The 26,830-nt window shown below is 39.0% G+C and overlaps 3 protein-coding genes across 3 annotated transcripts; 2 read left to right on the top strand and 1 right to left on the bottom strand.

Moving 5' to 3' along the window:
• Window positions 1–2,611: 2,611 nt before the first annotated feature.
• LOC116298176 (ras-related protein Rab-3) lies at window positions 2,612–9,876 on the bottom strand. Its single transcript, XM_031706555.2, has 3 exons — window positions 9,606–9,876; window positions 9,415–9,526; window positions 2,612–5,707 (listed from the first exon to the last, which is right to left on the bottom strand). Exons 1-3 carry the CDS (start codon window positions 9,835–9,837, stop codon window positions 5,386–5,388), a joined length of 666 nt encoding a protein of 221 aa, XP_031562415.1. The 5' UTR covers window positions 9,838–9,876; the 3' UTR covers window positions 2,612–5,385.
• Window positions 9,877–13,485: 3,609 nt separating this feature from the next.
• Window positions 13,486–14,059, top strand: LOC116298173 (uncharacterized). Its single transcript, XM_031706552.2, has one exon. It carries the CDS (start codon window positions 13,486–13,488, stop codon window positions 13,933–13,935), a length of 450 nt encoding a protein of 149 aa, XP_031562412.2. The 3' UTR covers window positions 13,936–14,059.
• A 9,627-nt stretch (window positions 14,060–23,686) lies between these two features.
• Window positions 23,687–24,946, top strand: LOC148907241 (uncharacterized). The gene is made up of 3 exons (XM_089036828.1): window positions 23,687–23,860; window positions 24,161–24,421; window positions 24,551–24,946. Exons 1-3 carry the CDS (start codon window positions 23,687–23,689, stop codon window positions 24,944–24,946), a joined length of 831 nt encoding a protein of 276 aa, XP_088892954.1.
• The last annotated feature ends 1,884 nt before the right edge of the window (window positions 24,947–26,830 follow it).

The raw sequence follows: 26,830 nt of genomic DNA, 5'->3' as shown, positions 1-26,830 counted from the left end.
CTTTTATATTTCCATTGAATCTTCAACATAATTTTCTTCCCTCCACAAAAAATCAAATTCCAAGTTTGATCTGGAATTGAGGGCCAGATTGGTAACAAACCTTCCATGCTTTATCTGTCATACCCTTGAAATTTCAATGCCCACCCCAAACATTTGGAAATAGAGTCTCTTGGGAATAGGATTTCCATTGCTGCAGTTTTGTGAGGCAATAGCATCTTTTACAATAAATTACAAATTTTTTATCATCAATAAGAGGACAGACAGATAAAGCTGACGCCAACGAGCGCGCGCTCTTTCCGTTGTTTTTTTGTTTTTTGTTTTGTTTTTTTGTTTTTTTTTTTTTTGTTTGTTTGATCACTAAAAATGAGAAGTTTTTATCGCTCTCGTTATCGTAAAAAAACAAATAGACATCAGTTTTTTATGTGTCTGTCCTCTTATTGACAATAAATTTCGTCATCACATAGTCAAAGTAGTATGCGGATCCACTCGGCTACGCCTCGTGGATCCACATTACTTTGACAATGTGATGCACGCAATTTATCGTCAATAAGAGGACAGATACATAAAAAACTGATGTCCATTTGTTAAAACGTCATGTCAAAACAACTTGTACACAGGAAATCATATTTGGGTAAAAAAGTGGGGTGGCGAAGTCCCTTCCCTCTGCGGTGCCTGCACCATTCATATTATCAGTTAAAGCTTCCTTCAAGCTTCACAGGACGTTACTAACAGCAGCTGCATACGCAGGAGGCAAATAAAACGGCACAGAAAAGAACAGTACAAACGCATCTTAGATATTTAGTTTAAAGACTTTTTGTTCGCAATTTTCGGCCATATGATGAGCAGATGAACAATTTTTTTCCGTACATTGCTTTGTTATGGCTACACAGATATAGAGCCCAGGTTTCCTGTGATTTCAGGAATGAGGCATATTTGTTTCTTCAATAAAGCCACTAGCGACACAAACATACGCACTAGTGACTCAAGCATACGCACAAATGCAAGCAAAAATTTTGTTGAGGCAAGCACAAGCACAGGATACTGAGTAAAAGAGAACGTGATAATTGTGCCTGCAATTGTTTGGGTTTTTGCTTTTGTCATATTAAAAAATAAAATCCTTGCTTGCTTGTGTGCTTGTGCTCATGCTCGCATCTCTAGTGAAAACTAAGCTTAAAGAACGATTTAATATTATTTTATTGAAGAAAGAGAACGAATATGAGATCATACACCTGGTACTCAGATTTTTCCAGAGTTCGTTCTCTTTCACCTCTTTCATTGGGTTCGATTCCCGGCGAGGTCGGAAATTAATTTTTCCGAATTTAATTCCAAGGGCTTTCGCCCGGAATAACCTCGTTCCCAAGCACTATAGCTTATCTATATTTCTATATCTTCGTGTATTTTATAAGTGCTATGCGGTCCACATATTCTCATCATTCATTCATAATTTATTGGAGTAAGGTGTGAGATTATTAAAAAAGGCACTTGGATAAAAATCAATGAAAATTGGAAATGACTTATCTATAGAGCGTTTTCACGTGACGTCACAGCGGCCATTACGGGGTACCGGGGATTGAACTCTATTTTTATGCAAATACTGTACAAAAAAGTTTCTATTGTTTATGGCTGCCTTCTCACGTGAGTGAAAACGCTCTATATGGCCCAGATAGTAGCAAAGCAACATGTTTCCTTCACAGTCAAAAGTGGCGGGAAAAAATTATCAATTTTATTCAGCATCTAAATTGTGAGTAAATGACGTCATTTACTCAACCCTATTGTTCTTTTCTCTTTTAACCCAAAATATTTTAACAGCAAGTGGCTCCCAGGCTAAAATTTTCACTAATCTGATCTCCATAATCATAATTGAGTCATATTATTCTCGAATACTTCAATTATTCGGACTTTCAAAAATCGGGGCGTTTTCATCCAAGTGCCGCTTTAACAACAGAGAGTTTTAGATTGACTTTTTTTCCTTCCCGCAAACGGCAAACGTGACCACGTTTCCATCGTTTTCCTGTATTTTACTTAACCTTATTAATATTCTTTTGTTTTTCTACTACTAGGCTTTTTTGCGATTCCTAATAAGAGTCTTATTTCTTACTGGTGGGGAAAAAAATCTTAAAACGGGCTAAATTCAAAAAATAACCACGCAGAGCGAAAGAAGTGCTATTTCTCAATGAGCGGGTAGAATTTCAAGGTTTTATTTCACGTTTAGAGGATTTTATTGAAATTTTTGATGAATCCCCATGCATTTCCTTATAACAGGACACCACAGAAACCAAGCTTGGGCTACCTGTGCGCAAATTCACCGAAAATTGTTCTCAAAACCCGTATCAATCCACGAAGAGAAGTAGAATAGCCAGCAAACGCTCAGAATATTTTTTAGTACATATTAACACATGTCTGGAAAACTAGGCCATTTTAGATTTAAATGTTTCGCTAGGTGCAAATTTAGCTGAATTTTCTATTGGATTTGGCGATTCTATCCCCCACATAAACAAGCAGTGACGTCATAGTGAAACACGGCAATTCCTTCTCAGCCTCTACTGCAGTACCTTCGTTCCAATATTTATTTAGTAAAAGATATGAAAAGATATGACTTCAACAGCAAAGATAATGCTACTAATAACCATTTTATTGATAATTATGATAATGATCCTAACCCATTATTGAACAAAATGTCCAACTCTGAAAAACCCATTAACAGTAAAGAATAGAATTTTGATTTTGTCATTTTAGTTATCTAAGCTGATATTTACTGAATTATACTGTAGTTTATGATTCCCATAAGATTTGACAGAGTATATGATTATATAATTGCGTAGGCTTTGCACCATCACGTAATGACAGCCATGACAGAAGGCACAATGACAGAGTCTTTATCCCCTGGGAAACTGAATTCTAACGTAAATTGCTTACTATCAATCATGTGACTTTTTGGAGTTGACTGGGAGGCAAACAAGCGGTTGACTGGGGGGCAACTAGCGGATGCTAAGTCAAAACATATCAAAATAAGTCCTCAAACTATTGTATTTGACTATTTTCTCGACATCAAACCAGAAAACAAGAGATCAAAACATCCTCCAGGATTCTACAAGCCATCAAAAAAGAGCTATTACCGGAAGTGACGTCTATCGATAGTAACCTAATCAGAATCAATTGTCCTTGCCTCCCATCACTGCTGCCATTATGGTGCAAAACCTCAATTTCCAATTATTTTAGATTCAATTGTTCCTGCACTGCCTACCTTTTATATTCTTGACTGGCGTCAGTTAAAAAATGATTTCACAACTAGCCGTTGAAATAACAGAGTTTGCAGAAATTGGAAATCACAGTTGTAAAATTTCCACAAAAAGGAGCTACGATTACAAAGATAATGCCTATAAATTTTTACCACAATTTTGGCAAGAACAATACAGAAACATTTGGACAAGAAATCATTTAAAGTTGAATCTCTATGAGCCTGGCAAACATTGAATAGAAATTAGAGAATTCTCATGGACTGTGTAGTTCCAAAAATTATCCATACCCCACACACAGAGGAATTTTTTTAAAGACCCTACCCCCCGGAAATTCCAATTTTCTTCCATACAAACTCTGTAATTTTGTTCTTTCTCTGACCCCTAGCCCATGGGAATTACAAATTCCTAACGTTTGCAACTGTGTTAACTGCATTAAATTTTTTGATGCACATAAAATTGGAATGTTAACTTATTTTCTACAGAATCTGTGCACAAATGAGGAGAAAATTAGATCATGGGCGTATATACAAATGATTCACAGATGTTTTCAAATTAGATAAGATACATTCATTGAGCAGTTCATTATATCTAAGTGAATGGAAAATTGTGCAAATACAAGTAATAAGCATTATTATTATTATTATTATTATTATTACTATTATGAATGATATTATTAGAAATCATTATACTTAATCCCAAGATTATTTACAGCCATTCTCAATTACGCACGCCCTCTAGCGACTCTTTCTGTCACAACGAAGAAAGTTTTGGTGAACGTCAATCACAAGGCGTTTCCATAACATTGTCGGAAAACACAAAGCTATAAGGGCACGTGCCTATAGAATGTCATGGAAATGAATTGATTGACGTCCACCAAAAGCTTCTTCGTCACAACAAAAACAATCACTAGAGTGGCATGTGTGATTGAGAATTCTGTAACAAATTGCCAATTGAAACTCTCCTTTCTTACAACTATCTGGACCACTGAAAACTAAATTAAAGCTATCATTTGAACAAATAAGAAATATGCATTTGTTTTCAGCTATAAGAATGGCAGGAAGGCTAACCCTACTGCTGGTGCAAGGGTCAACTCTTTTATCCCCTTCGAAAAGAAAAGATTCGTTTAAGATTATGCAACGATATACTAACATATATGGATACTGCCGCTCAGACACCCAATTTAGATGATGCATTATCTTTTCTTCGTTTGAGTGCCCTTGCTAAGAAGTTTGGAAACCTTAACGACAAATATAACTATAATTTACTAACGACAGATGAATGCAAACAGTGATACACTAATAAACCATAAATAAATTATTAGATTCTAACTACCCCACAAGGAGTTTCTGCAAGATTATATAGCTAATGGTAACAAAACAAATACCCAACTGACACAAGATTAGAATTATTTTACTAATCTATATATTCTCACAGAGATTCCTTTTCTTAACTAACTGCTTCAAATAATCCCCGCGACAGATTTTTGAAAGCCAGTTTAAGCTTATCACACATTAGGGGACATGTGGTAGGGATCAAAGTAGGGGGAAGTAGGTCGAAGTAGGGGGAAACTTTGAGTAACCCTTACGTACGTCACAATCCCACCCTTTAGTTGCCCTCTTTTACATTAACAGGGCAGAAAATAATAGCTGTTCAGCCACTTCACCAGTCATGACGAAAATCCAAATTGGTTTTAGCACAGTAATCCCTTTCTGGCTCAACACCACTGAAGAAAATGACTGGCAAAATTAAGATTTTGATCAGACAAGTTAGTTCCAATTCTAGCTGAACTTCGTCCGATACAGAGCTTCCAATAATATTTGTAGTAGGCAGTTAGTCCTAAAAAGTAGCAGGCTGAATCCACTGTTGTTTGTATATAACTTTATTTGGCAATAAATTAATTTTATGTCAAAATAGCCTGCAGTTTAAGGTGAAGTATCCGGCGATGAACCGCCGGTAGCCGCCTTTTATTGAAAGCTCTGCCGATAATCTGCAATTATTTTTAGCCCTGCTACCAATACCATAAACAAAGGTCTGTCCATTGCTCTGCGTCCCTGTCAAATGTCCCCTAATGTATGTTGAAAGTAACCTTCAATGCTCCAATTTGAAAAGAAAATTTTCAGAAAGTCACTTGAGTGCCAGAGATTCATCAGCAGCCACAACCCTCTTGATTCTGTTGAGGTTTCTCTGACGTCAACTTTGTCGTTCCAGGTTTCTGCCCGCTAATAATTGTCGGATCCGAATCTAGACTTTCTGACATCTTGTCACATATGATATCCACTAGCCGTTCAAATACTTGCTTGACGTTGACGTTGTCTTTTGCACTCGTTTCAAAGAATTCTAAGCCGAGCTGGTCTGCAAGTTGCTTGCCTCTCTCATATGATACGACTCTATCTTCTTCCATATCACATTTGTTCCCGACGAGAATCACTTGTGCATTGGCCCATGAATAGGTTTTAACTTGGGTTGACCTACATTTAAAAAAAAGCAAAATTTTGTGGATATTGTAATGTATCTTAGTTCCTCTGAAGATGGCCATGTCAGTCGAAAGCTAAGGAAAATATAAAATTATTTAAAGGTTGATGAGTCAACTTTAATTTCATAATACAAAATTACTATTTTCTCTTTGTGTCTAAATTTAGATATTAAGTTTGTGTATAAGTTTGGATATTAATTGCCCTAATTCACTATGACGTCACTGCTTGTTTATGTGGGATCCAATAGAAAATTCAACAAAATTTGCTCCTAGTGAAACAGTTTAATCTAAAATGGCCTGGTTTTCAGTTATGATATGTGTTAATATGTACTAAAAAATATTCTGAGCGTTTGCTGGCTATTCTACTTCTCTTTGTGGATTAATACGGATTTTAGAACAATTTTTGGTGAATTTGCTTTGATTTGACCCCATCTAACAACCATGATCCTTTGCGTTTAAGCAATAGATTGTTGAAGATTGTTTTGATGTGACGTCATAGTGAATTAGGGCAATTATCATTGTTTATAGACAATATTGTTGTGATGTTAATTGTGTGCTACTAATGTGTTCCTTGATTACTGACTCTTATTCAGGTTTAGCCTCAATATTCACAAATTAGCCAACAGTAAAGTACAGAAAGCACAACTTTGACAATACAAAACACTGGAACACGTGAATATTCTACACAAAATTGAAGTTACATGTAACCCTGAGCAACAAAGAATGGCAGATATAATGGATGCATGCAAATAATGAGAAGCAAATGAGACAACAAGCATTGTATCGGCCCGATAGCCTCACTTGTATGATTCTTAAAAGAATATCTCATTGCAGGCTCAACTGTAATAAAAGCTATTACACTAGCAACTACTGACAGCAAGAACCAATCAAATTGTAGAATAAAAACAATACATTGCAACTTTGAGTATTGGAGCCAATCAGAAAGCAGCAAAAAGCAATAGACTTTTGACATATCTTTATATTCCCAGGAGAAAATGATGATGGCTAGCAGGGTCAAATTACAATTCTCATGCAGGTTTCTGATTGGCTCCACAACCCAAATGTATCGTTTTCAATCTACATTTTAATTGGTTCTCTTGTTTAATCTTGTCTAACTGATCTAAGTGGCCCCAGTTACAGTAGTTGCACTGTCAAAACTGGAGAATAAATGCTCTCTGTCACTCAACATTGAAACGTAATTGACAAAACACCTTGTTAATCATTTAATTATCATAGACAAATTAACCACATGCCAAGTTATTAAGACAAATTCCCAGCATACTTTAATGCTCATTCAACATAAATAAGCTATATAAAGAGTGTTAGACTTTAAAGAATGCATTAGTAGGTATTTGACTTGATCCTAATGTCAACCCAAAAATGGCTGTAAATTTAGATTTAATCCGTCAAAAATGTTATCACGCATATCAGATAAATTATTTATATACTGTCATGTATAAGAATCTAAAGACCAGCAAAGCTGATAGATATCTCATAATATTTCAACATGATATAAATTAAAGCTAAAGCTTATAGGGTCAATAACAATAACACATTATAAATGCAAAATTGAAAACCATATTTTTCTAAAAAAAGTACGAGTTAACAGATAGAAAAATATTTCAGCTTTTGGTACAGTTAGTATCATGTTTACATTAAGATTAAAGAGAAGATTATGATCAGGAAACAGAAAAAGAATAACCATGACCTTGTCATTTTACTATGTCAAGATTTTACATCGAAACAAATCCACAAGCTCTAACTGTTTGCATTTATTCAAGGGATGATAAAGAGTTTATTTTTTAATAAATTCTCTAACTAGCTTTTTCTCAAATTATTTATATTTGAAACTTTTTTATAATGGTAATGGATTTATATTCTGAAAATGATGATTGTGAATTTAAGACACACCTTTTTTAATACTATGCTTTTCTAAAATGATTATTATTATTATTATTTATTTTTTTCAAATTATTTATTTATTTCCAAAATATAACAATGTTGGTGAGTCTGCAGCTTTTAAAAGATATAAGATCAAGATCTATATCAATATCAGATCAATATGTATATCAAAAAAGACTTATTCATAAAAATTAAATCAAATCACCTTATTTTTGCAAACTCATTTGAGCTTAACCATTTGCTAAGACTTCTGAGGAGAGGCTATACTTTCTACTCAAATATTTTAAGACACTGATTTTTGTCTGTCTGGCACTTGAACCCTCAACCTCTAACCATTTAAGAGGCTTGCTCAAATAAGCCAACCAGATGTGGGTCAAATTCAACAGGAAAAAAATCTAATGTCTCTAAAATCTATTTTTAACTTTAAAAAATTAAAATTGGGATCAAATATACAATATAACCTGCAGGTAAATCGACCCTTGACATTTTGTCTAAACTATTAGTTCATGAAGGACCACAAAACAATATTGTAGCCACTTATATAAAAATTGGTTAAAGTATTACATGTTACAATAACTAGGATAATGACCATATGTCTATCAGGGACTCTGAGTTTTTTTCAGTTTCCCTTTCAGCTAGTGACAAATGACAAATTATGATACTTCCTTCCGAGCTTTACTAATTTATTATCATCATGATCATTGATGACTATATAGTTTTTCTCTGCCTAATGACTTTAAAAAAGAAAATAATAATAATAATAATAATAATAATAATAATAATAATAGGAATATAATAAGAGGGGATAATAGTAACATTTCACAAACGTGAAGATTTTAATATTGTAGAACGTCCATCTTAATCTTAAAATATGCAAAAATGACAAGCAATGAAATGAGATTGATTACAGAATATAGTAATTTATGAGGAAATAAACGATTGCCTTTCAAAATGTGAAAAAACAATAACGATGGGTATTATCGTCTGAAAAGGAAATGCTTAGAATATATGCTCTTTGATCTTTTATAAAATAATTTTCCCGCTTAAGTTAAAACTCCGGTCATCGACGTATCAGTACAGACGTAATTTTAGCGCATTTTCGCTTTACAGCTGTCAACTTTATTCTTTCATTTTGAGTCAAATCTACATTTAAAAAAAAATAATGGAGAAAAAGGTATGCTTAATCATTATTACTTAAGGATGACGTACTCTTGATAAAAATGGAATTTTTTATGATGGGAAGCAATTTTCGTGGCCAGTTTGTTTAAAATTTCCAATTATATTTGATTAGGAAAGAATGCTAATTTCTTAATAAATACTAGTAATTTTCTCTTAAAAATTAAACAAATATTTCTCGAATTTAGAAGGAATAGTTGGAATTAATAAAATGACGGAATTTTTTACGGTTAGTTTAACTTATACAATTTTTATCCTTGTGAGTTTAAAAACATAATTCTGTATATTGTTTAAGAAATCATGATTTTTTGGTTTTCCTTTTAAATAATATAAAAAGAAAAAGAAAGAATAGTAGCAGTTTATAAAATAAAATCTCATCAAGTCCAAATCTATAAATAAAATACGAAAATACTGCAAATATAAACGAATATTTAATCGAGAGTGAGTTGCTCTGACGAGCATGGAATTTCACATAACTTATACTTGAAAATAAAGCGAAATATTAAATATATCGACTTAACAACACCCTGGGAACTTTGACAGCTTGTCCAGTAAGTAATATTAGTTGAAAAATGTAGTAAAAAGGAAGTTTTTTGTAGTAAAAATCAAATAAATTTGACCTACCAGTCTTGAACGGCTTGGAACGACTCTTCGTTTGTTATGTCGTACATAAGAATAAATCCCATCGCACCTCGATAATAAGCCGTCGTTATTGTCCGATATCTCTCTTGCCCAGCTATAGAACAACCATACAAACGAATTATAAAGTATAAAAGTGTTTTTACTTGGAATAAATCCCTCAAAAAAACCCTTACCTGTGTCCCATATTTGCAGCTTGACTCGTTTTTCGTTTCGAAATACAGTCTTTACTTTGAAGTCGATCCCGACGGTCGAGACGAAGGCTGATGTGAACGAGTCATCGGCATATCGAAAGAGAAAGGATGTTTTCCCTACTGCAGAGTTTCCAATTATTAAAAGCTTGAACATGTAATCAAAATTCTGGTCGGCAGCATCTTTTTGCCATGACTTGTTGTCCACAGACGCCATCTTGATTCGAGAACGCCTAGAATGAAACCTGGGTCACAACCACTAACCTTCCTTATTCGACCAATCATCGTCCAGTAAATACAATACCTATTGTATTTCAACCAATCACAGGTGGTCGTTCCAGAAATCAAATTCACCTGCTTGTCAGTGGGCGCTTCCCGTGTTTCCTGCCAGCGAACAATATTCCTTACATATTCTTCTTCCTATATTTACTTTTTTTTGGATTCGAATCAATTGGATACTTAATTGCAAAAGCAATTAATGTTGTATTTGGAGACTTTCTATCTTTTTATTTATTTTTTCAGCATTTCATCCTTGGTGAAAAACTTCCAATGATGCTTTGAATAAATTTGCAAGAAATAAAAACGCTATAATAAACCATTTTCAAGGATGTAAATTTTTCATATTTCAGTGCAAATATTTGTCTAAACAAGCGTTTCCTTCCCTTAGCTTTGTCGATACTCTAGAGCGCTCCACTGAACCGCATAGCGGTTTTAATTTTATATGTTCATCAACATAATCGTTATCTTCATGTTGAACTATTTTTCATAGCGTTAAAAGAAATTTGTAGTTATGATGATAATGGTAACAATACCAAAATATGCACACCAAATCTCATTAAGTTAACTAGATAATAATAAGAATATTTTTTTCATTTGCATTAAATCATATAAAGAAGTGTATTTTAATCGTACTGTATGACTGAGTTTGTACGTTGAAACCGCAATAATCTTTATTTTAATATATAATTTCATTTATTCGTTCAAATTTTGATTGCTTTCGTTCATTTTCTGAATAAGCTGAGTGAATTCATGCAATGAAAGTTTTTTGGGGATGATATTCTTGGATATTTGATTGTTTTCGGTTCTTCGTATTATATTATTCTTGTGAGTTCTCTATCTGATTTTGCGAAGGCGAAGGAACCACTCTTATGTCAAAGGAATCGAAGCTACGCAATCCTGCTGGAGGAGTTCGAAACAGAAGAAGATCTATCTGGCTCTAAATGTTCACAGCAGTATTTGGCCGTATTCACCTCATTTTTGTTGTCATAGAAGAAAATATAATACTGTACTGAACAGTTTGAGATCGGACTTGAAAACGTAGAAAAACGCCACGCGCCTACGCACAGATTACAGTATTTTTTCTAAATTTCTTTCTCTCGGTTTTCCTTACTTTCTATATTAGTTTTCCTTCCTTTTCCTTTGTTTTTCCTTTTTCTTTTCTTTTTCTCTTCCTTTCTTTTCTATTTTTTCTTTTCTTTTTGTTGTTGACCTATTTCAATTTTTTTTACACCGCGACCAGAGGTATCCTGGGATTAAATGCCCTCGCTCTTATGTGACGTAATAATCACTTCTTTTCGATTATCGTGGAATCTATGAGATTTTTTGAGCAGAAAAACGTTGATTGTCCTTGTGGTCCATCCTCGAGTAAGGCCCCGTCCACACGTATTCGCAAATTTTTGTGTCCGCAATGTTTTTTTACGGATACGGGTTGCGTCCACATGTGTCCGCAAATTTTTGTATCCGTATCCGCAAATTTTCGAAAACGGTCTCCAGAGTGGAAATTTTCGAATACGCTCCGAATACGGATACGTGTGGACGGTCGTATCCGCAAATTTTCGAATACGCTGACGTAAACACGATTTTGCGCATGCCCAATAAGAAAAACTAACCGTCAAAGGGACTAGGCACTAGCGTGTATCAGGGCGGATCAAGAAATTTCCGGATAAGTGTGGACAGTGAAAACGACTCGAAAACGATTCCAAAAAAATTTGCGGATACAAAAATTTCCGGATACGTGGGGACGGGGCCTTAGTCTTATCATACCCTCACACGATGGACGTTTAAGGTATAGGTTTTAAAACCTTCTTCGTCGCGAAACAAGTTAGTCAAACTTTAATACGTTTTACTGCTTATATAAAGAACAGTTTTTGATTCGCGCTTCAACTAGCGTACTAGCTTAGCTAGCACGAACTTCCGCCCAGTTAGTAATCTGCCTCTTACTGAGTAAAATAGCTAAAAAGACTGTCATCCCACAGCTTCAGGGAGCCCAGGTGATTGCTCTGAGCATGCGTCCTTGCCTACCAATCAGTCATCGCATTTTCAACATCACTCGACATCACCGCGAACCGACCCAGGGTTCAGAACGATGTCCTTCTAAGTATGGATATGCAAGAAGTCTTCACTCTTCTTGTCCTGCTGGACTTAAGCATGCGGCAATCTATTTACCATCGATCACAACGTCATGTTCTACTTATTAGAGAATGAGCTTGGAGGCATATTTAATCACGCTTTTTCCTGGCTTAAGTCGTTCTTGTCTGGGAGGAAACATCGCGTGGTCATAGAGCATCACAATCCCAGGACTTTCATCTTCTTAATTAAAGGAGTTCCTCAAGGAAGCCGTCTGGGACCTATGCTATTCATAATGTACGCATCTCTTCTATCCCATGTGGACAAGACACATCTAACAACTGTCCGAGGATATGCAGATGATATACAACTATAGCTCAAGCGGATTGGAGGATTGTACATGTTATACCCCAAGGCTGGACAGCATTTGCAAGGAGTATAATATCTAAATCGTTGTTTTCAAACTAGTCCCTATAATGAATATTCGTTCCGATACACCGCGCTGAATCGCTGTAGTTCTAGAATTAACTATCCATATATATCCAAGTACATATTCTTATTGACATTCGGTATTGAATGGCTCACCACCAGCTCATGCTAAATGACAGCAAGACAGTTTCTTATTGTTGGATCCCGTCAACAGCTGGCAACAGCAAAAGTTTTACATCGATAACCTTTTTGTGCGCTCCTCGGAGATCAAGCCAGTTAGTTCCGTACGTAACTTAGGAGCTTGGTTTCACGAGTTTATGTCGTTGATCGTACATATCGGGAAAGATGAGCCTGTTAAGGGTTTAATAAATCTTCAAGATCTTCAATTGTATCCTTATTTTTTTATACAAAGTGATGATGCTCTGACTACAGGCTTTAATACAAAATAAAAGACACTGAAAAGAAATGAAATAAAGCCCTGTAGATATAACTGGATGTGGCAGTTGTTTTCCATATCTAATGATTGCCTGTGTGATGCCTCCCAGTGAGTGAGTACACTTGCAATAATTACACAGTCCAATCATTAAATAATTTCATTCGAATTTTATCCAATCGTATGTCAAATAATCTTTGACTTTTGATAAACTAACTGATTGAGTTTAAGTTTAATTTATTCACTGAAAGAAAGAAATATATAAATGGTATTCGAGTTGGTTCTAATTAAATTTTAACCTACATACCGTAGTGCATCGTCCTATCGTTATTGAACGCGAAGCTCACAAGGAAAGAATTGGAATCCTATCCTATAAGGTAGGTCAATTAGAATCAGTACAAAGTTTTTCTGGCTATCAAAGTCTGTAGAAGTCTAAATCTTGACTTCTCTTCAATCCATCAAATCCGGCCAACGAATTTTTAAACTTGTATCAACTATTCTATATTTCTTGTAAAAAAAAGGAATTATCAATAGTGGACGTGAAAGGAAATTAAATTTTAATTTTAAAAAAAGTTTATCGACTTAATACACTAAACTTATTTTAACTGTTGCAATAACTGACTTTCTTCATTCACAGAAGTCGAGCGGCAAAACAAGATGAAGAGACAGCTGGTGTTTGTCTTTCTGCTGTTCCTTCTCAAGCACAAAGTCACCTACGCTACGATGTGGCCGGCTCAAAGATATTCAGAGCTCAACGTGTACTTGCAAGGATTCACTCTTGAATCGTCCAAGGTAGAAACAATCATTGCATGTTACACAAAGTGTGAGGACAACATACATTGTGCAAGCATCAACATGAACCTGACGAACAAGACATGTGAACTGAAGTACTCTACCAAGACCAGACACCCAGAGAACATTGTTAGTCAACAAAACACCATCTACATGGAGATACGGGATGACAACGCTGGTCCAGGTTCGAGGTCAGATATACCAATCACATCTTGTAAGAAGCTCAAGGAGGATGACAGCCAGGCAAAGTCAGGTGTTTATTGGATGAAGTTCAATGAGACATCCTCTGCGCCATTCAAGTGTTTTGTGACATGACCACCGATGGAGGAGGCTGGACCCTTGTCTATAACTATCGAATCCTCAAATTAAGCAACTTTCAACACAAAAGTAACGCAGTCAGTCCAATACCAAACTGGCCTGTGGACACGTCTAATGGGAAATGGGTGCCACAGTCAACGACAACCCCGCTCAGTGACTCTTCTTACTCGGCCATGAATTATGCTCTGTGGAAGAAGATTGGTAAAGAGTTTCTTCTAAAGCCTAATATCACTAACTGGGTAGCCTGTGTAGACGGAACCGGAAGTCTTGTGAACTGGATGGAAGGAAGACTGACGTGTAGAGTTGTCAAGGCCATTACACCAACCTGTACCACTGTCGCTCCAAACATGTTAAAACTCCATTCTTGTGGGCCAAGTTTATTCTTTAATGCAGATTACTACATTTTTTTAGAAGGAAGAACCGACCATTGCTGGCCTGTCCATGATCCTTGTGGTACCAGATCTCCTGGTAATCACCTGACCAATGTAGACAATCCTGGTGGAGCGATTTACATTCGCTGAGAGATACCTCACATATGGAATGTGTTCAGCCACAGAAGGCTAAACATGTATTACGCTCTCCGAGAGTGACAAAAACTGGGTGGTAACTTACCAACTTCATTGAACTTCATTGCAGTGTATTGTGGGACTGTAAGATTTTCAAGATGTTTAGTTCCCTAAATCAGTCTCACAATGCACTGCAGTGCCAACTCGACCCAATTTTTTCCTTAACCTTGCAATGCCTAATTAGCTACACAAATATCATAACGTAGCTTAGTTTATATTGAAGATCTTTCAAGATCTACATATCATTCGGGACTTGATGATACGATAGTAAAAAAACTCTGAACTGATTGAAATAACACTATTTGAGTGACTTGAAATGAACCTGGCAAGCCTATAACTGATGAGTCTATTCTCATCATTACGAAAGGAAAGTTAGCTTGGTACGTAACAAATGTTCTTATTGTACAGATAAAAAAATGACACTTGAGAGAACTTCTTCTATCTTTGTGCTTACTAATTGTGCTTACAAATCTTTTGGAAACAGTACGCAGGACTTTTTTTTCAAAAACCTACCTTAAACTTCCATTATGTTATGGTAAGACTAAGTCGAGGATGGAAGATGGAGAAAAATCAACGTGTTCGTTTCTTCTCAAGAAATCTCACAGATTTGACGATAATTGGAATGAAATGATTATGACGTCAAGAGCGTCAGCACTCGTGCCCAGGATACCTCGGACGCGCGGTCGGCCTAGGCCATCTTGAGAGGTAGCCGTGCCTTTGCATCGAAGCGAGACGAACGGTGTGAGCTTGTCCAAGGTATTTAAAAAACGTTTCTATCATTGCAAGCTCACCGTTCGTGTTGCACTTGCACTTGCACGGCATATCAAGTTTTGCTCCATGCATTAGTGTCAAAGTTGGAGTTGAGAAAGGTCACTCCATAATGGAATCATATAATTCTATATTTGGATTGCGGGTCTTTACCCTGAGGTCAAAGATGATGCCGGACAAGAGGGTTCATCGGCTGGCGAAACGGCTGAGAGGCATTTACGAGCTTGGCGAAGACGAAAAACAAGAAAGAACTACAAAAAAAAACGAAAAAAAAAAAAAAAGCTTCTCCCCAGTCCCTTTTTTAAGACCGGGAAAGAGAGCTTTGACACTCATTGCTTGATATGCTATATACCTTTAATAAGATGGCGCAGGAAACTGTTAAACCGGGAATATTATTTGTTGAAAAAACTGCGACTAGTTATTTCTACAGGGTTTTATTTCATTTCTGTTTGAGTCTTTTAGTTTTTATAGTACACTCAACAAAATTACTCGACTCTGATTGGTCGAGAGGAGTACAATTATAGCGTTAATTGTACTCCGTAGGAGTACCGAATTAAGTCGCTATGGCAATACGGCCAAAACAATGTCAAAACAATTATTTTCTATCATTTTGTACTTAAAAAGCATAAATAAAATTTTAAAGCCGTAAGAACTAATCTTTTTTATGCATTTCAGTTGCACGATGGACTGGAAATCGGCCGCCAAATAGACAAAGATGAAGGGCCTCGCTTCGCATTTTTTACTGAAATTTCGTTGAGTGAACTATAAACAAAAAATCGCACGATCTTCTCGTACAATTTGGAATTAATAGACACTCGTAATGTTTTGAAAGTTCTTTAATTGTACTCGCCTAAAGGCTCGTGCAATTACAAGAACTTTCAAAACATTACTCGTGTCTATTAATTTCCAAATTGTACTCGAGATCGTGCGATTTCCTATACAAATTGAAGTCTTTAAACAGATAATTTAATTGTTAGACTTGGACGGTAATAAGGTTTGATATCATCATCATAATTTCTCAGGGGGTACGCAGAGCCTCCCACGCAGGTCCTTTCTTAGTGCAGTTTTCGTATTACTGTGAAAAATTCACGGCACGAACACGACCATGATACGGCAAGGGATACGCCAGACCAATCACATAGCACGAGAATTTACTTTCCATCCAATCAAATACCCGGAACACGGCATAAACACGGCGCGGACACGGACACGCCAAGGTCACGGCAATGCCAGACCAATCACATTGCGCGTGAAAAAAAATCAGCCAATCAAAATTCTAGAAAACATCACGGTCACGGCACGTCACGCTTACGGCACTGAGCTTTTCACAGTCCGCGAAAACTGCTCTATTGTCTTTCCTCGCCACGTGCAGAGGAGGGAATCGTTGTGTGACATACCCCAAGAAGATCTGCATAGGAGGCTTCGTCAAAGTTGCAAACTCTCTTTACGCAACATCTTTTTTCCTGTCAATTAATCCCGAGGATGAAAAAAGTGCTGAATGTACTTTGATTACATTGCGACTATACCAACCAAGGCTACCCAGACAAATTTTCATACAAATTAGCCAATCATGATTGAGTATTTAACAAGAGAATATGGAGTCTGAGAGAGCACATCTCCCATACATGGGTCTGTAACCATGAAAGTTTTTTGAAAATCTATTTTTAGCTCCGCGCGCAAGGCTGACCTATTTTTAGCATGCGATTCCTGATTGTTCCGGAGTTGCATGTAGTGACTTCAATGCGAGCGAAAATTGTTAGTTTCCGACGAGAAAAACGCCTTCAATATCAGTAAAAAGTTAAAATTAAACTCTCATGTTAACTATCATATTAAACATCAAACTTAACGATTGATGCAAAAGAACATCGAAAAGTATCAAAGCAGGATGGTTTTCAGCATACGAACAAGCTAAAAACAGCGAAGACGCCAGGGAAGGACGAAACCGCGAAAAATGCAATGAAAATAGTGAAGTACCTACAGTGAAGACAGCGAAAAAAGCATCTATCGTAGCGTTTTCGATAGTAAATAAAGTTTGAGTTCAAGTGATTAAGAAGATGTTAAGCAAGATGAGTATTTTGTTTTACACATGATCAGAACCTATTTTGCACCGAAATGTGCCGAAGAAAAAATTATCACAGAGGAAAAAACTACTAAAAGTAGCTTACTAATTACTAAGTGCTTTTTCAGAGACTACAGAGAGAATAACAAGATTTCCTTTAACAATTACTTAGAAGGCGTTGACTGGTCACCTGTCCTTGAAGCAGATGAAGTAAATAATGCTGTTAATACCTTACACGAAATCATTAAAAGAGCTATGGACGAGTGCTTTCCATTACGATCTGTAAAATTATCGTCGAGAGACCCAGTCTGGATGTCCCCGCTGTTAAAATTCTTGCTAAACTAAAGATCTAAAAAGATGTGCAGAAATCCAAACAGCGACGTACAAAATTTAAACAACAGAATCTCTGAGTTAATCAAGGAAAACAAAACGAAACTTGGCTCTGGAAAGATAGGATCAAAGACATGGTGGAAGAGAGTGGATATGTTATCTAATAGGAAACAAAATCCTCGACCTTGCTTGGACGCTGATAGTACTAACAGCTTAAATGAGTATTTCTGTAATCTCTGCACAGATGATGATTATGTTGTTCCAACTAATTTATCACATGACACTAGCAATCATGCGGTAGTACCACCAACTTTATCTGTTATGGAAGTATTTAAAACTTTAACTAACATACAACGAACTGCAACCGGGCCAGATCAAATTCCGTTCTGGGTCTGGAAAGATTTCGCAGATATATTTGCACCTGTGGTAACAAGATGCTGGAATCTATCATTAAAAACATCTATTTGGCCGGACATATGGAAAAAAGCGAACATCAATCCGAGCAGCAGTAAGGGGGACACGCGAAGCGCCGGCACGACCAAAAAAAAATACAAAGAAATGTATGGGGTGACGAGGCCCTACAGGGGGTCTTGCGCGATCCGTCGGCAGCCGCGCGACAAGTCCTTACTGCTGCTGTGTTGGGAATCGTAAACGGAGGTTAAAATATTTGTTGGATATACGATGCATGAATGTAAAAAGTTCGCCAATGACTTCTGTGCGATTTGCCTAAGATTCAAAGTTAACATACCCAAGCCCAAGGGTTTCTGGTGTTGTGGTAAAAAAATGCAAATAGAAGACGACACGTCAGCACAGTGTTACGAGTGTGGTAAGAATATTCGTAATACCGTACCGAATGCTACCAAAGAGCAGTATTACGCCAATGGAGGTCGCACGAAGACCCCATACAAAAGAATAAAATACTTCCGAGACTGGATGAGTCATATCCAAGGTTTACACCCGGTATATTTAGACGATGAAGTAAGGCAGAAAATCATAGACCATTTAGAAGAGCCAACCCCACAAAGTCTACGGAAAACGTTGAAAAAATTAAAGCTAGGGAAATATTACAAGGCTATTCCCTATCTTTTGTCTGAAATTACCGGTAAGTCTATTCCTGAGGTTTCTGATATGACAAAAGCCGAGTGGATGTTTTGTCGGCTGGATAAGGATATTCCTTATTACCCTGACGTAATTTACGAAATATTTTACAAAATAGACCCCAACCACCCCCTCTTGGGATGGATTCCAAGAAGATAGTGAATCTTATGGCATAAATCTTACGCGTAATTTCCAGACTGTCGTTCGATATGTAAACGAAATCCTGTCACGCTCTTTTCAAAGCAGATGTTTACTGAGCAAGCTTTCTTTGAAGCTCTTCTTTCGCTTCCTGGTAGATCTTTTTGCGAGATTCCTCGGAAAGATCTTTCACGACTGTTTTTTTGTTCCTTATGTCCGACTTTAATTTCTCGTACTTTTCCTCTTCGGCTAGAATGAGCGAGAATTCTACATCGTCTATCTTTCTGTCACGCAAAGCCTTTGAGACAAGGTCGGTAATGGTATTTACTTTAGCCCTTGACAGAGCTATTGTCGTGTCGTGCTTGGATATTTTGCTTGACAACCGTTTCATAATACCCGTAGCAACAGCCGAGATAATGCCACAGACGGCTCCAACGCTGGCCAAAGGAACGCCAACGACTATTCCAGGTCCGGTGAGTGAGGTAGCAACGCCAGTGCCTGTTAACGCCACGGACATGGAGCCGGAAGTTATCGCAATCTTATGTAGCGTACTCCGGGCTCTGACGTATTTCTTCCTAACTTTTTCGTAGTGCTTCGTTTGCCCTTCCAAGTAAGCCAGGATTAAGTTTGCTTTATTCAAGCGGAAGTTCTCGGCGTTTAATTCGTTAGGTCCCTCCCTAGGTAAATCAGGATAAAGTGGAGGTGCTGATGGTATAACATCCATTATATACTAATGTACGACGCTTTTGGAAATAACATAGAGGAGCAGCCACATCATGACAGCCGCTGGAATTGGAGAGCATTTAAGGAATTGTATCCCAAAGCAGTAACCTCGAAGTTTGAAAGCAGACCTGACGGGATTTACTTTAAAGAGTTTAATGACTTAGTTTACACCAATAAGGATTTGGAGGAGGGATTGAAAAAGTTACACCCAGATAAGGAAAAACATGAGGAAGTTACCACAAAGAAACCTAATTTTCCAAGGAATCTATTAATGACCAAGGAAGATTACCCATTTTATGACGCTGAAGGTGGTGTAAACAACTTCGAAAAATTGGTAACGCACCTGAAGATTTCAGTGGGTAAACAATCATTTAACGTAATACTAAGAAATATCTATAAGAATACGATGTTGAAGCATACGTCAGGTAAAGAGGCCAGGGAATGGTTAGCAGGGCCCAACATGCGGTATTGGCCGCAGCAGTTAAACTTTGCTATTTGGGCTGCCACCAAAGGTTGTGGTGTTGCCGCGGACATGTTTCACATTTCATTTATGCGGTTTCATGTTGCCTTTACGGTAAGGAGGTTGTTGAAGGAGATTAACGTACCTTTACCAGGAGATGGGGCATTTGATCCAATGAATAACCGCTATGACTCCGCTGCTTTGGAAAGGTTAATTAATGAGTTCAAACCACAGCAAAAAGATTTTCGTTATAAGGAGGGTAAGACGCATGGGCTGGGTATAATTTACGTTTGGGGTGCCAATGGTGAGAAGCCAGCCGACTACGGGCATCAGGAATACCCAAGTAATGAGTTAGAGTTCGGTGATATGGGTGGTGATAAGGGTAATAATTCATTAATTACTAGGATTCAAACAAACTACCCCGGCACTTGGGATCCGTTTGTGTTAATGAAAGGAAAAGGTCTAAGGAACCTTTCTAGGATTAACCGCAGCATAGAGGCATTCGTGTACTGCATTCTGGGAGCGCAGGTAAATACCCGCAGCCCCATTGTTGGATCCCAAGGCGCTTCACAGGAAACGCAACAAGAATTCCTAACCCTGTTTGAGTCCGCAATAATAGAAAATGACATATCTAAATCGGTGCAGAGATATCAATTAGCGGTGCAGCAGTCTAAAGTGCGACTGGATTACGCTTTGTCGCCTGGTTGTTGGTTAATGCCAAGTAATTTGGTTATTAACACCAATTCCGTCGTGGGTTATAACAACAAGCTGCAGCGAGCTACTAAGGATATGAAGTTTGGGGTGAATGACGTGAACTCTGACATGACCAAGGGCATTACTCACTTCGTAGAGAAACCAAAAAAAGAGGTAGAAAAACCATTAAAAAAGGCGTACGTAGAAAAGCCACCAAAGAAACCAGTAAAGAAGGTTATGCCGCCTGAGGAATATGACCATAACTTACTAAAGGCCGGCTTAGCAGCTGCAAGCATTGGTTTGAGCTATTATATATGGCGATGAACAACCCCTACGTAGCTGGAGTAGATTGTGTCTATACGACTTACACAGGCGAGAAAAAGTATACCCAAGCATCTTGGGTTGATGTCACCGGTATGTCCGTGAATTTGAACTACTCGGGAAAGAAGTTAATCCTTTGTAGTATTTGCATTGGCACGAGCAGCCACGCCAACGTCGGCTTTAGGTTCCTGGATGACAACGGCGTACTGCAGCCTATGAGAAATAAGACAAACAACAGGGAGCCTGCGCATTTCTCCGTAGAGCCCAACCCAACCAGCGCCGAAAATCTATCGGTTTGGACTTTCCACATGGTGGCCGATTGCCATGGGAAGGTAAAGCTACAGATAAGAGTAGACGATACGGGAAAGGTTACGGTAAATAGCATAGAAAATCAAAGGGATACAGCTTATAATCACGCTACCATTAGCACCCTTACGGTAATGAGTCTTTAAATATATGAACCCACACGCGAAGGAAGAAGGCTTTCATTACTATTTAGGGGAGATTTATTACCAGGGGGATGAGTGGTACGATACCGGGTTGTGGGTAAAGGTTGGGGGCTTGGGATTGGTCATGTGCACCATTAACGTTAACCTATGGAATAGCTGTAATCTTGGGCTTAGGATCGTAGATGAGACCAACACCCCATTATTACCATATAGGAAAAAGATAAATGAGAGGCACCCATCACACTTTACGTTTGAAGGTGTGCTTGCTACCAGGGAAAACCAACAGCCGGTAACTTTTCACATAGTAGTTAATTGTCAATATGCAAAGCTTCAAGTTCGCCCCAGCGATAACTTTCCAGGTAATCCAAAGAGTAAAGGCTTTGTCGTATTTAATGCCATAACGCAAAATCGTGGCTTGCCGGATGCTATTTGGAATCATAAGACCATAAGCACCATGAGTGTGCTGCCGCTAGTTCCGCATTATCAAGGCGGCGCGAATACTATCTTTACTTATCCCCGGCAGAAGGGGCTTCAGAGGTTTGACGTCGATAAGCCTTCATCGAGAACACCTCGTGCGTCTGACGACGATGATAAGCCACCAGTAATACACAAGGACAAGATTAGCCCTTCATCTTCTTCAGGAGTACCACCCCAATAGCGACGACTAATATCCAAATGTTATTCCCCACGAACTTCAACAGTTCTCCGCCGGTTCTTAATACCAGGCTTAAAACACTACCCAGCAGCCCAGGCAAGCCGGCTGCCATTTTTTTACCCAAGTCCGTCAGCCCACTGCCTAATTTCTTTCCCATCGCCTTTGCTGCTTTACCTGCAGCATTAAGCGTGCTAAGGATTACGCCTACCACGCTGGAAATAGCAACCGCAAATGCTAGCGGAACGCCATACTTTAAAAGACCTCTTAATACTTTTTCCTTGGTGGTAAGCCCCAGCTCCTTTTCCAGCTTTTCCTTTTGCGCCTGCAATTCTGCGCGGCGCACCTCAAGCGTTTCTATTTCCTTTTGAGCTGCTTCCCTTTCTTCTTCGGAGCGAGTTAGGTCCTCGATTATTTTCTGTTTTTCGGATATGTTTTTTTCCAGGTCTTCGATGGCCTGAGTTCTTTGCTGGATTTGCTCTTCTTTGATGTTGATTTCGGCAACCAACTGCCGCTGTTCCACCAAAGAGCCCTCTATGATGGTGTCTAATTTCCTAACTTCCTCCTGACTCATGTTTAGGTCTTTTAAGGCAAGCCTGAAGGCCTGTCGAGCTGTATCCCTTTCATCTAAAGCCTTTTCAGCTTCTCGCCTGATCGTTGATATGCTTTCGTCTTTACTTTGACGTAGTCGCAGCAATTGCTTTTTATAGCTTAACTCCTTTTCCTTTAGCGCTTTTTCTAACGCCGCCGTTGGAGCATGTGATTTCTTAGCCTCCTCCAACTCCCTTTCTGCTTTATCCCGATCACGTAAAGCCTGATCTAAGTGTTTCGTCATTTCTTCCATTCTTACGTCTCGTTGACTAAACTTTTTCTCAGCATTAGCAAGTAGTCGACTTTGCTTTTCGTACGCCGCCTCTTTTTCTTCCAGCGCCTTTTGCAGTTCCTCGGCGCGTTTTTCTATCGTGACCCTTTCGGTTAGGGCTTCCAACCTATCTAACATGCTTCGGGTGGCCGCTTGAAAGCCCCTTAACCTTTCCACGTTAACCTTAACTGCACCATTTTCGTCGAAGAGGGTCTGTGGTTTTGTCCAGCGGTCTTTGTCGGGAGACCTCATGTCTTTAACGCTTATGAGGACTTTGTTTCCTTTTTCCGTGAGCCTTATCTCGTCGTAGTCAAGGTGGGGATAAAGCTCATTTAGCTCTTGCGTTGCCCACTCTACGGTTTCCCGCGCGGCTGCCTCCGGCTGCTCCACGTTTCCCATTTCCAAGTACTCAGGGGCGGGTTCATTAGGCTTCTTAGTTCTCCACATGTCTCTTAAGGCGGCTTTGACGCTTTTCCATCTACTACCAAACTTATTTTCTAGGGCTGCGTCGTAAACTAGGGGGTCGGTTTCCGCGCCCTGAGTCCATGCGTCGAATTCGTCGTCATTAATGTCGACTTGACCTTCTTCGGTAAGGGGATCGAAATCCGTTCCTTCTACTTCCATTATATATGATAAGCTCAAAGTTAAATCCCAACGTATTACCTAAGCAGGTTGGCGGACTAAAGGCAGAACGCACCTTTCACCGGGTCACCTTTACGCCTTCTAGCGCAAAGCCAGGAGAAACCTTGTACGTAGGCGTGCCCCGTCTAACGGATAACCTAGTATTGGTTCCCGGTACCTTGGCGCTAAGGTTTGACTTAGCGGTGCAGCCAGATACCGCAGACAAGCGCTATACCGTCAATAACGTGGGCAGGAATTTGGTTTCCAAGCTGCGTGTAAAGTTCGCCGGGGAATCCCTCTTGGATTTGAATAGGTACGACCTGTACACCACGTATAAGGATCTGTGGCTAACAGCCTTTGACCGTGCACAAAGAATAGAGCAGGGAATTGGAAGCGTTATCCTACGTCAGCTTCGCAGCGACACCGACCCGGCGCCTACGGAAGCTAGCGGATCGACCGCAGTAGCAGACGCAACAAGGGTAAAGACCGCTTATGGTAGCAAGTACGTCATACCTTTGGACTTTGAAGTGATTACGAGTCATGGCGTGTACTACCCCAGACAGTTATCCGAGTTACAGTTTGAAGTAACCTTGGCGGACACTACGAACGTCATTGGAGGCATGGACACCGCAATTAGCGGGGCTGTTGATCCCTACAAGATAACTAACTTGGAATTACAGTACGAGACAGTCTACTCTGAGGAGTTGGCTCGAAGTGCGGGTATGGAATATAGCGCCGGAAAGGCATTCCTTTACGACCACGTGGTGATGTATAAGACGTTTAGCTTTCAAAACAACGGCGACGAGGTCATTAACCAAAGCATTAACATTCCCCGAAGAAGTCTCACGGGTATAATGCTGGTGTTCGCGAAGACATACGAAGCCGGTAAGCGCGACTCCGAAGCGTTCTTTAATCCTAACATCACCAACGTGGGTATTAGCATAAACGGTGTTCCAAACAAGGTTTACTCCCAGGGAATAAAACCCGCGGATATGTACCAGGAAGTTGCGCGTACGTTTGGCGATCAAATTAATCCTGAGGAATTCTTTAAGGATAAGTACGCGCTGTGGATTGACATGCGCACGACGAATGATGAAACCATGCACGGGCAAGGTCTGCGGCTGGTAAATACGCAGGACGGCATCACATTGGAAATCAAACGCACTAAAGGAACCGCTACTGACTTCAAAGTAAACGCGTACATCTTCGTCGTCTCAGACGCGCAACTGAGCGTAGAAATGAACCAACTTAAAAGTGTTGCATATTAAGGTTAAAATATTTCTTAGATATACAATGCTTCGCGTATTTGAAAACAACGACACCAAACTGCAATGCATAGTGCAAGGCGACAAACTGTACTTTAAAGCGAAGTCCGTGGCTGATGCCTTGGAGTACGCTAACTCCAGAAACGCAGTAAGAGAGCACGTCTCAGAGGAAAACAAGGTAACTTTGAGGTCTATAAAGGGTGTCAATCTGACCGACACCCTTAATGCGCAACCACATTCCGTTTACATCACTGAAATGGGTCTTTATGAGTTAATATTCGGATCTGAAAAGTCCGTAGCTAAGGAGTTTAGGAAATGGGTGTTAGGTGACGTTCTTCCTACGCTAAGGAAAACAGGTAAATATGAAATTGAAAGGCGCTTCGATGGTCCAAACAAGTTGGTATTCAAAATAGAAAATGAGTTTGACCTGCATAAAAAGGTAGTGGACTACATCCGCAAGTTTTACCCTAAGATACTTTTAGCACCCGGTCTAGGTGAACTGCAGGATTCGGACGGCAAACGCATAAAGTGCTGGCAGAAAGGATATCAACGCGGTCAACCCGACTTAATGATCTTGAATGCGCACACACATTACCGCGGTTTCTGTATAGAGCTAAAGACCCCAAAAGGCAACGGCAGGTTATCTGAGGATCAGCAACTACTCTTACAGAGGTATGAAGAAAACGGCTATAAGGTGCTCATAAGCAGCGACTACGATGTCATTTGCAGGGAGATCACTACGTATGCTGAACACCTACGAATTCCCTGCAGGTGGTGTTGTAAGGTCTTTAAAACCTCGGAGACTTTGGCAACACACTTAAAGATATTTCATAGAATATATGGACAAGGATAAATTTAACGAGTTAAAGTTCATACAAACGCACTGGAGGGATTTGCAGGTGGGGGAGATTTACGAGATAAAGAATTACGTAGTCTTTGAAGACTTGGACCGCCTGCGCTTGGTCTTAAAGAATAAAAAAAGAACATACACCCTTTGGGCGCCCGATAGGATAAGGTACGCCATTGAGGGGCAGGACGTTACCCATGTTATGAGTCATGGTAAAAAGGATGGCAGGTGGGTATTCGACGTGGTTAAGTATGAGCCTGAGAGTCCTCTGCATTCGTAATGTCTGCTAAAGTCCGCTGCGCTTTAGGATCCGCGGAGCACCAATGACCAACGAAGGATCCTTCCAGAAATACCTTGCCGTAATGAAGGCAGGTGTATTTTTTACGCGGTTTTGGGGGCGTAATGCAATCGGCTGGTAGTTCGCACGTAATACAGTCCATATATTGAAAGGGCGATTAGGAATCATGCCACAAAGTAGGCTAGCATATACCTTTAAAGGGGGTCTTGATGATACTTAACAAACAACAAGAAAAATAAGAATGGGATTTGAGACTCTTTGCGCAAACCCCATTCTAAAAGGGTCTCAGAATGTTGAGTATAAGGTTGTTATATTGTTAAGGACGTTTATTTGTCGAGGCAGTTGAAGATATGTTCCTCTTCTCTGATGCAACCACAACGATCGCACTCTTGCCTCCAATACTCCCTTTTAGTCCACGGAACGCCTTCGGCGCGTTCAAAAGAGGGGAAAGTACGGACTATCTTCTTATGGTAATCTATGCGATTCCTTAAGTAATCCTCTTTGTGCGGGCAGCGACTCATCAAATCCGCACATTGGTAGCAATCCACGCCTTCCAAGTCGTAGCTCCCAAAGAGAAACCGATAGTTGACTTCATGTGTTTTCCGATGCGTCTGTAAACGTTGACGACTGCTTAGTATCTTATTACAGAAACTACACTGTCTGCTTTGTTCACAGACGCCCCTTTTCAGGTGCTCGGAGGTGTTAGGGAATTCCTTATTACAGCCCTTACAAAGCCCACAAA

Source organism: Actinia tenebrosa, unplaced genomic scaffold (genome assembly GCF_029948245.1).
Source record: "Actinia tenebrosa isolate PJP-AT-01 unplaced genomic scaffold, QUT_ActTen_1.0 PGA_scaffold4__44_contigs__length_22323623, whole genome shotgun sequence".
NCBI classification, from domain to species: domain Eukaryota; kingdom Metazoa; phylum Cnidaria; class Anthozoa; order Actiniaria; family Actiniidae; genus Actinia; species Actinia tenebrosa.
Note: the sequence above shows the minus strand (reverse complement) of the source record. Positions and strands in the feature narration are given on the sequence as shown.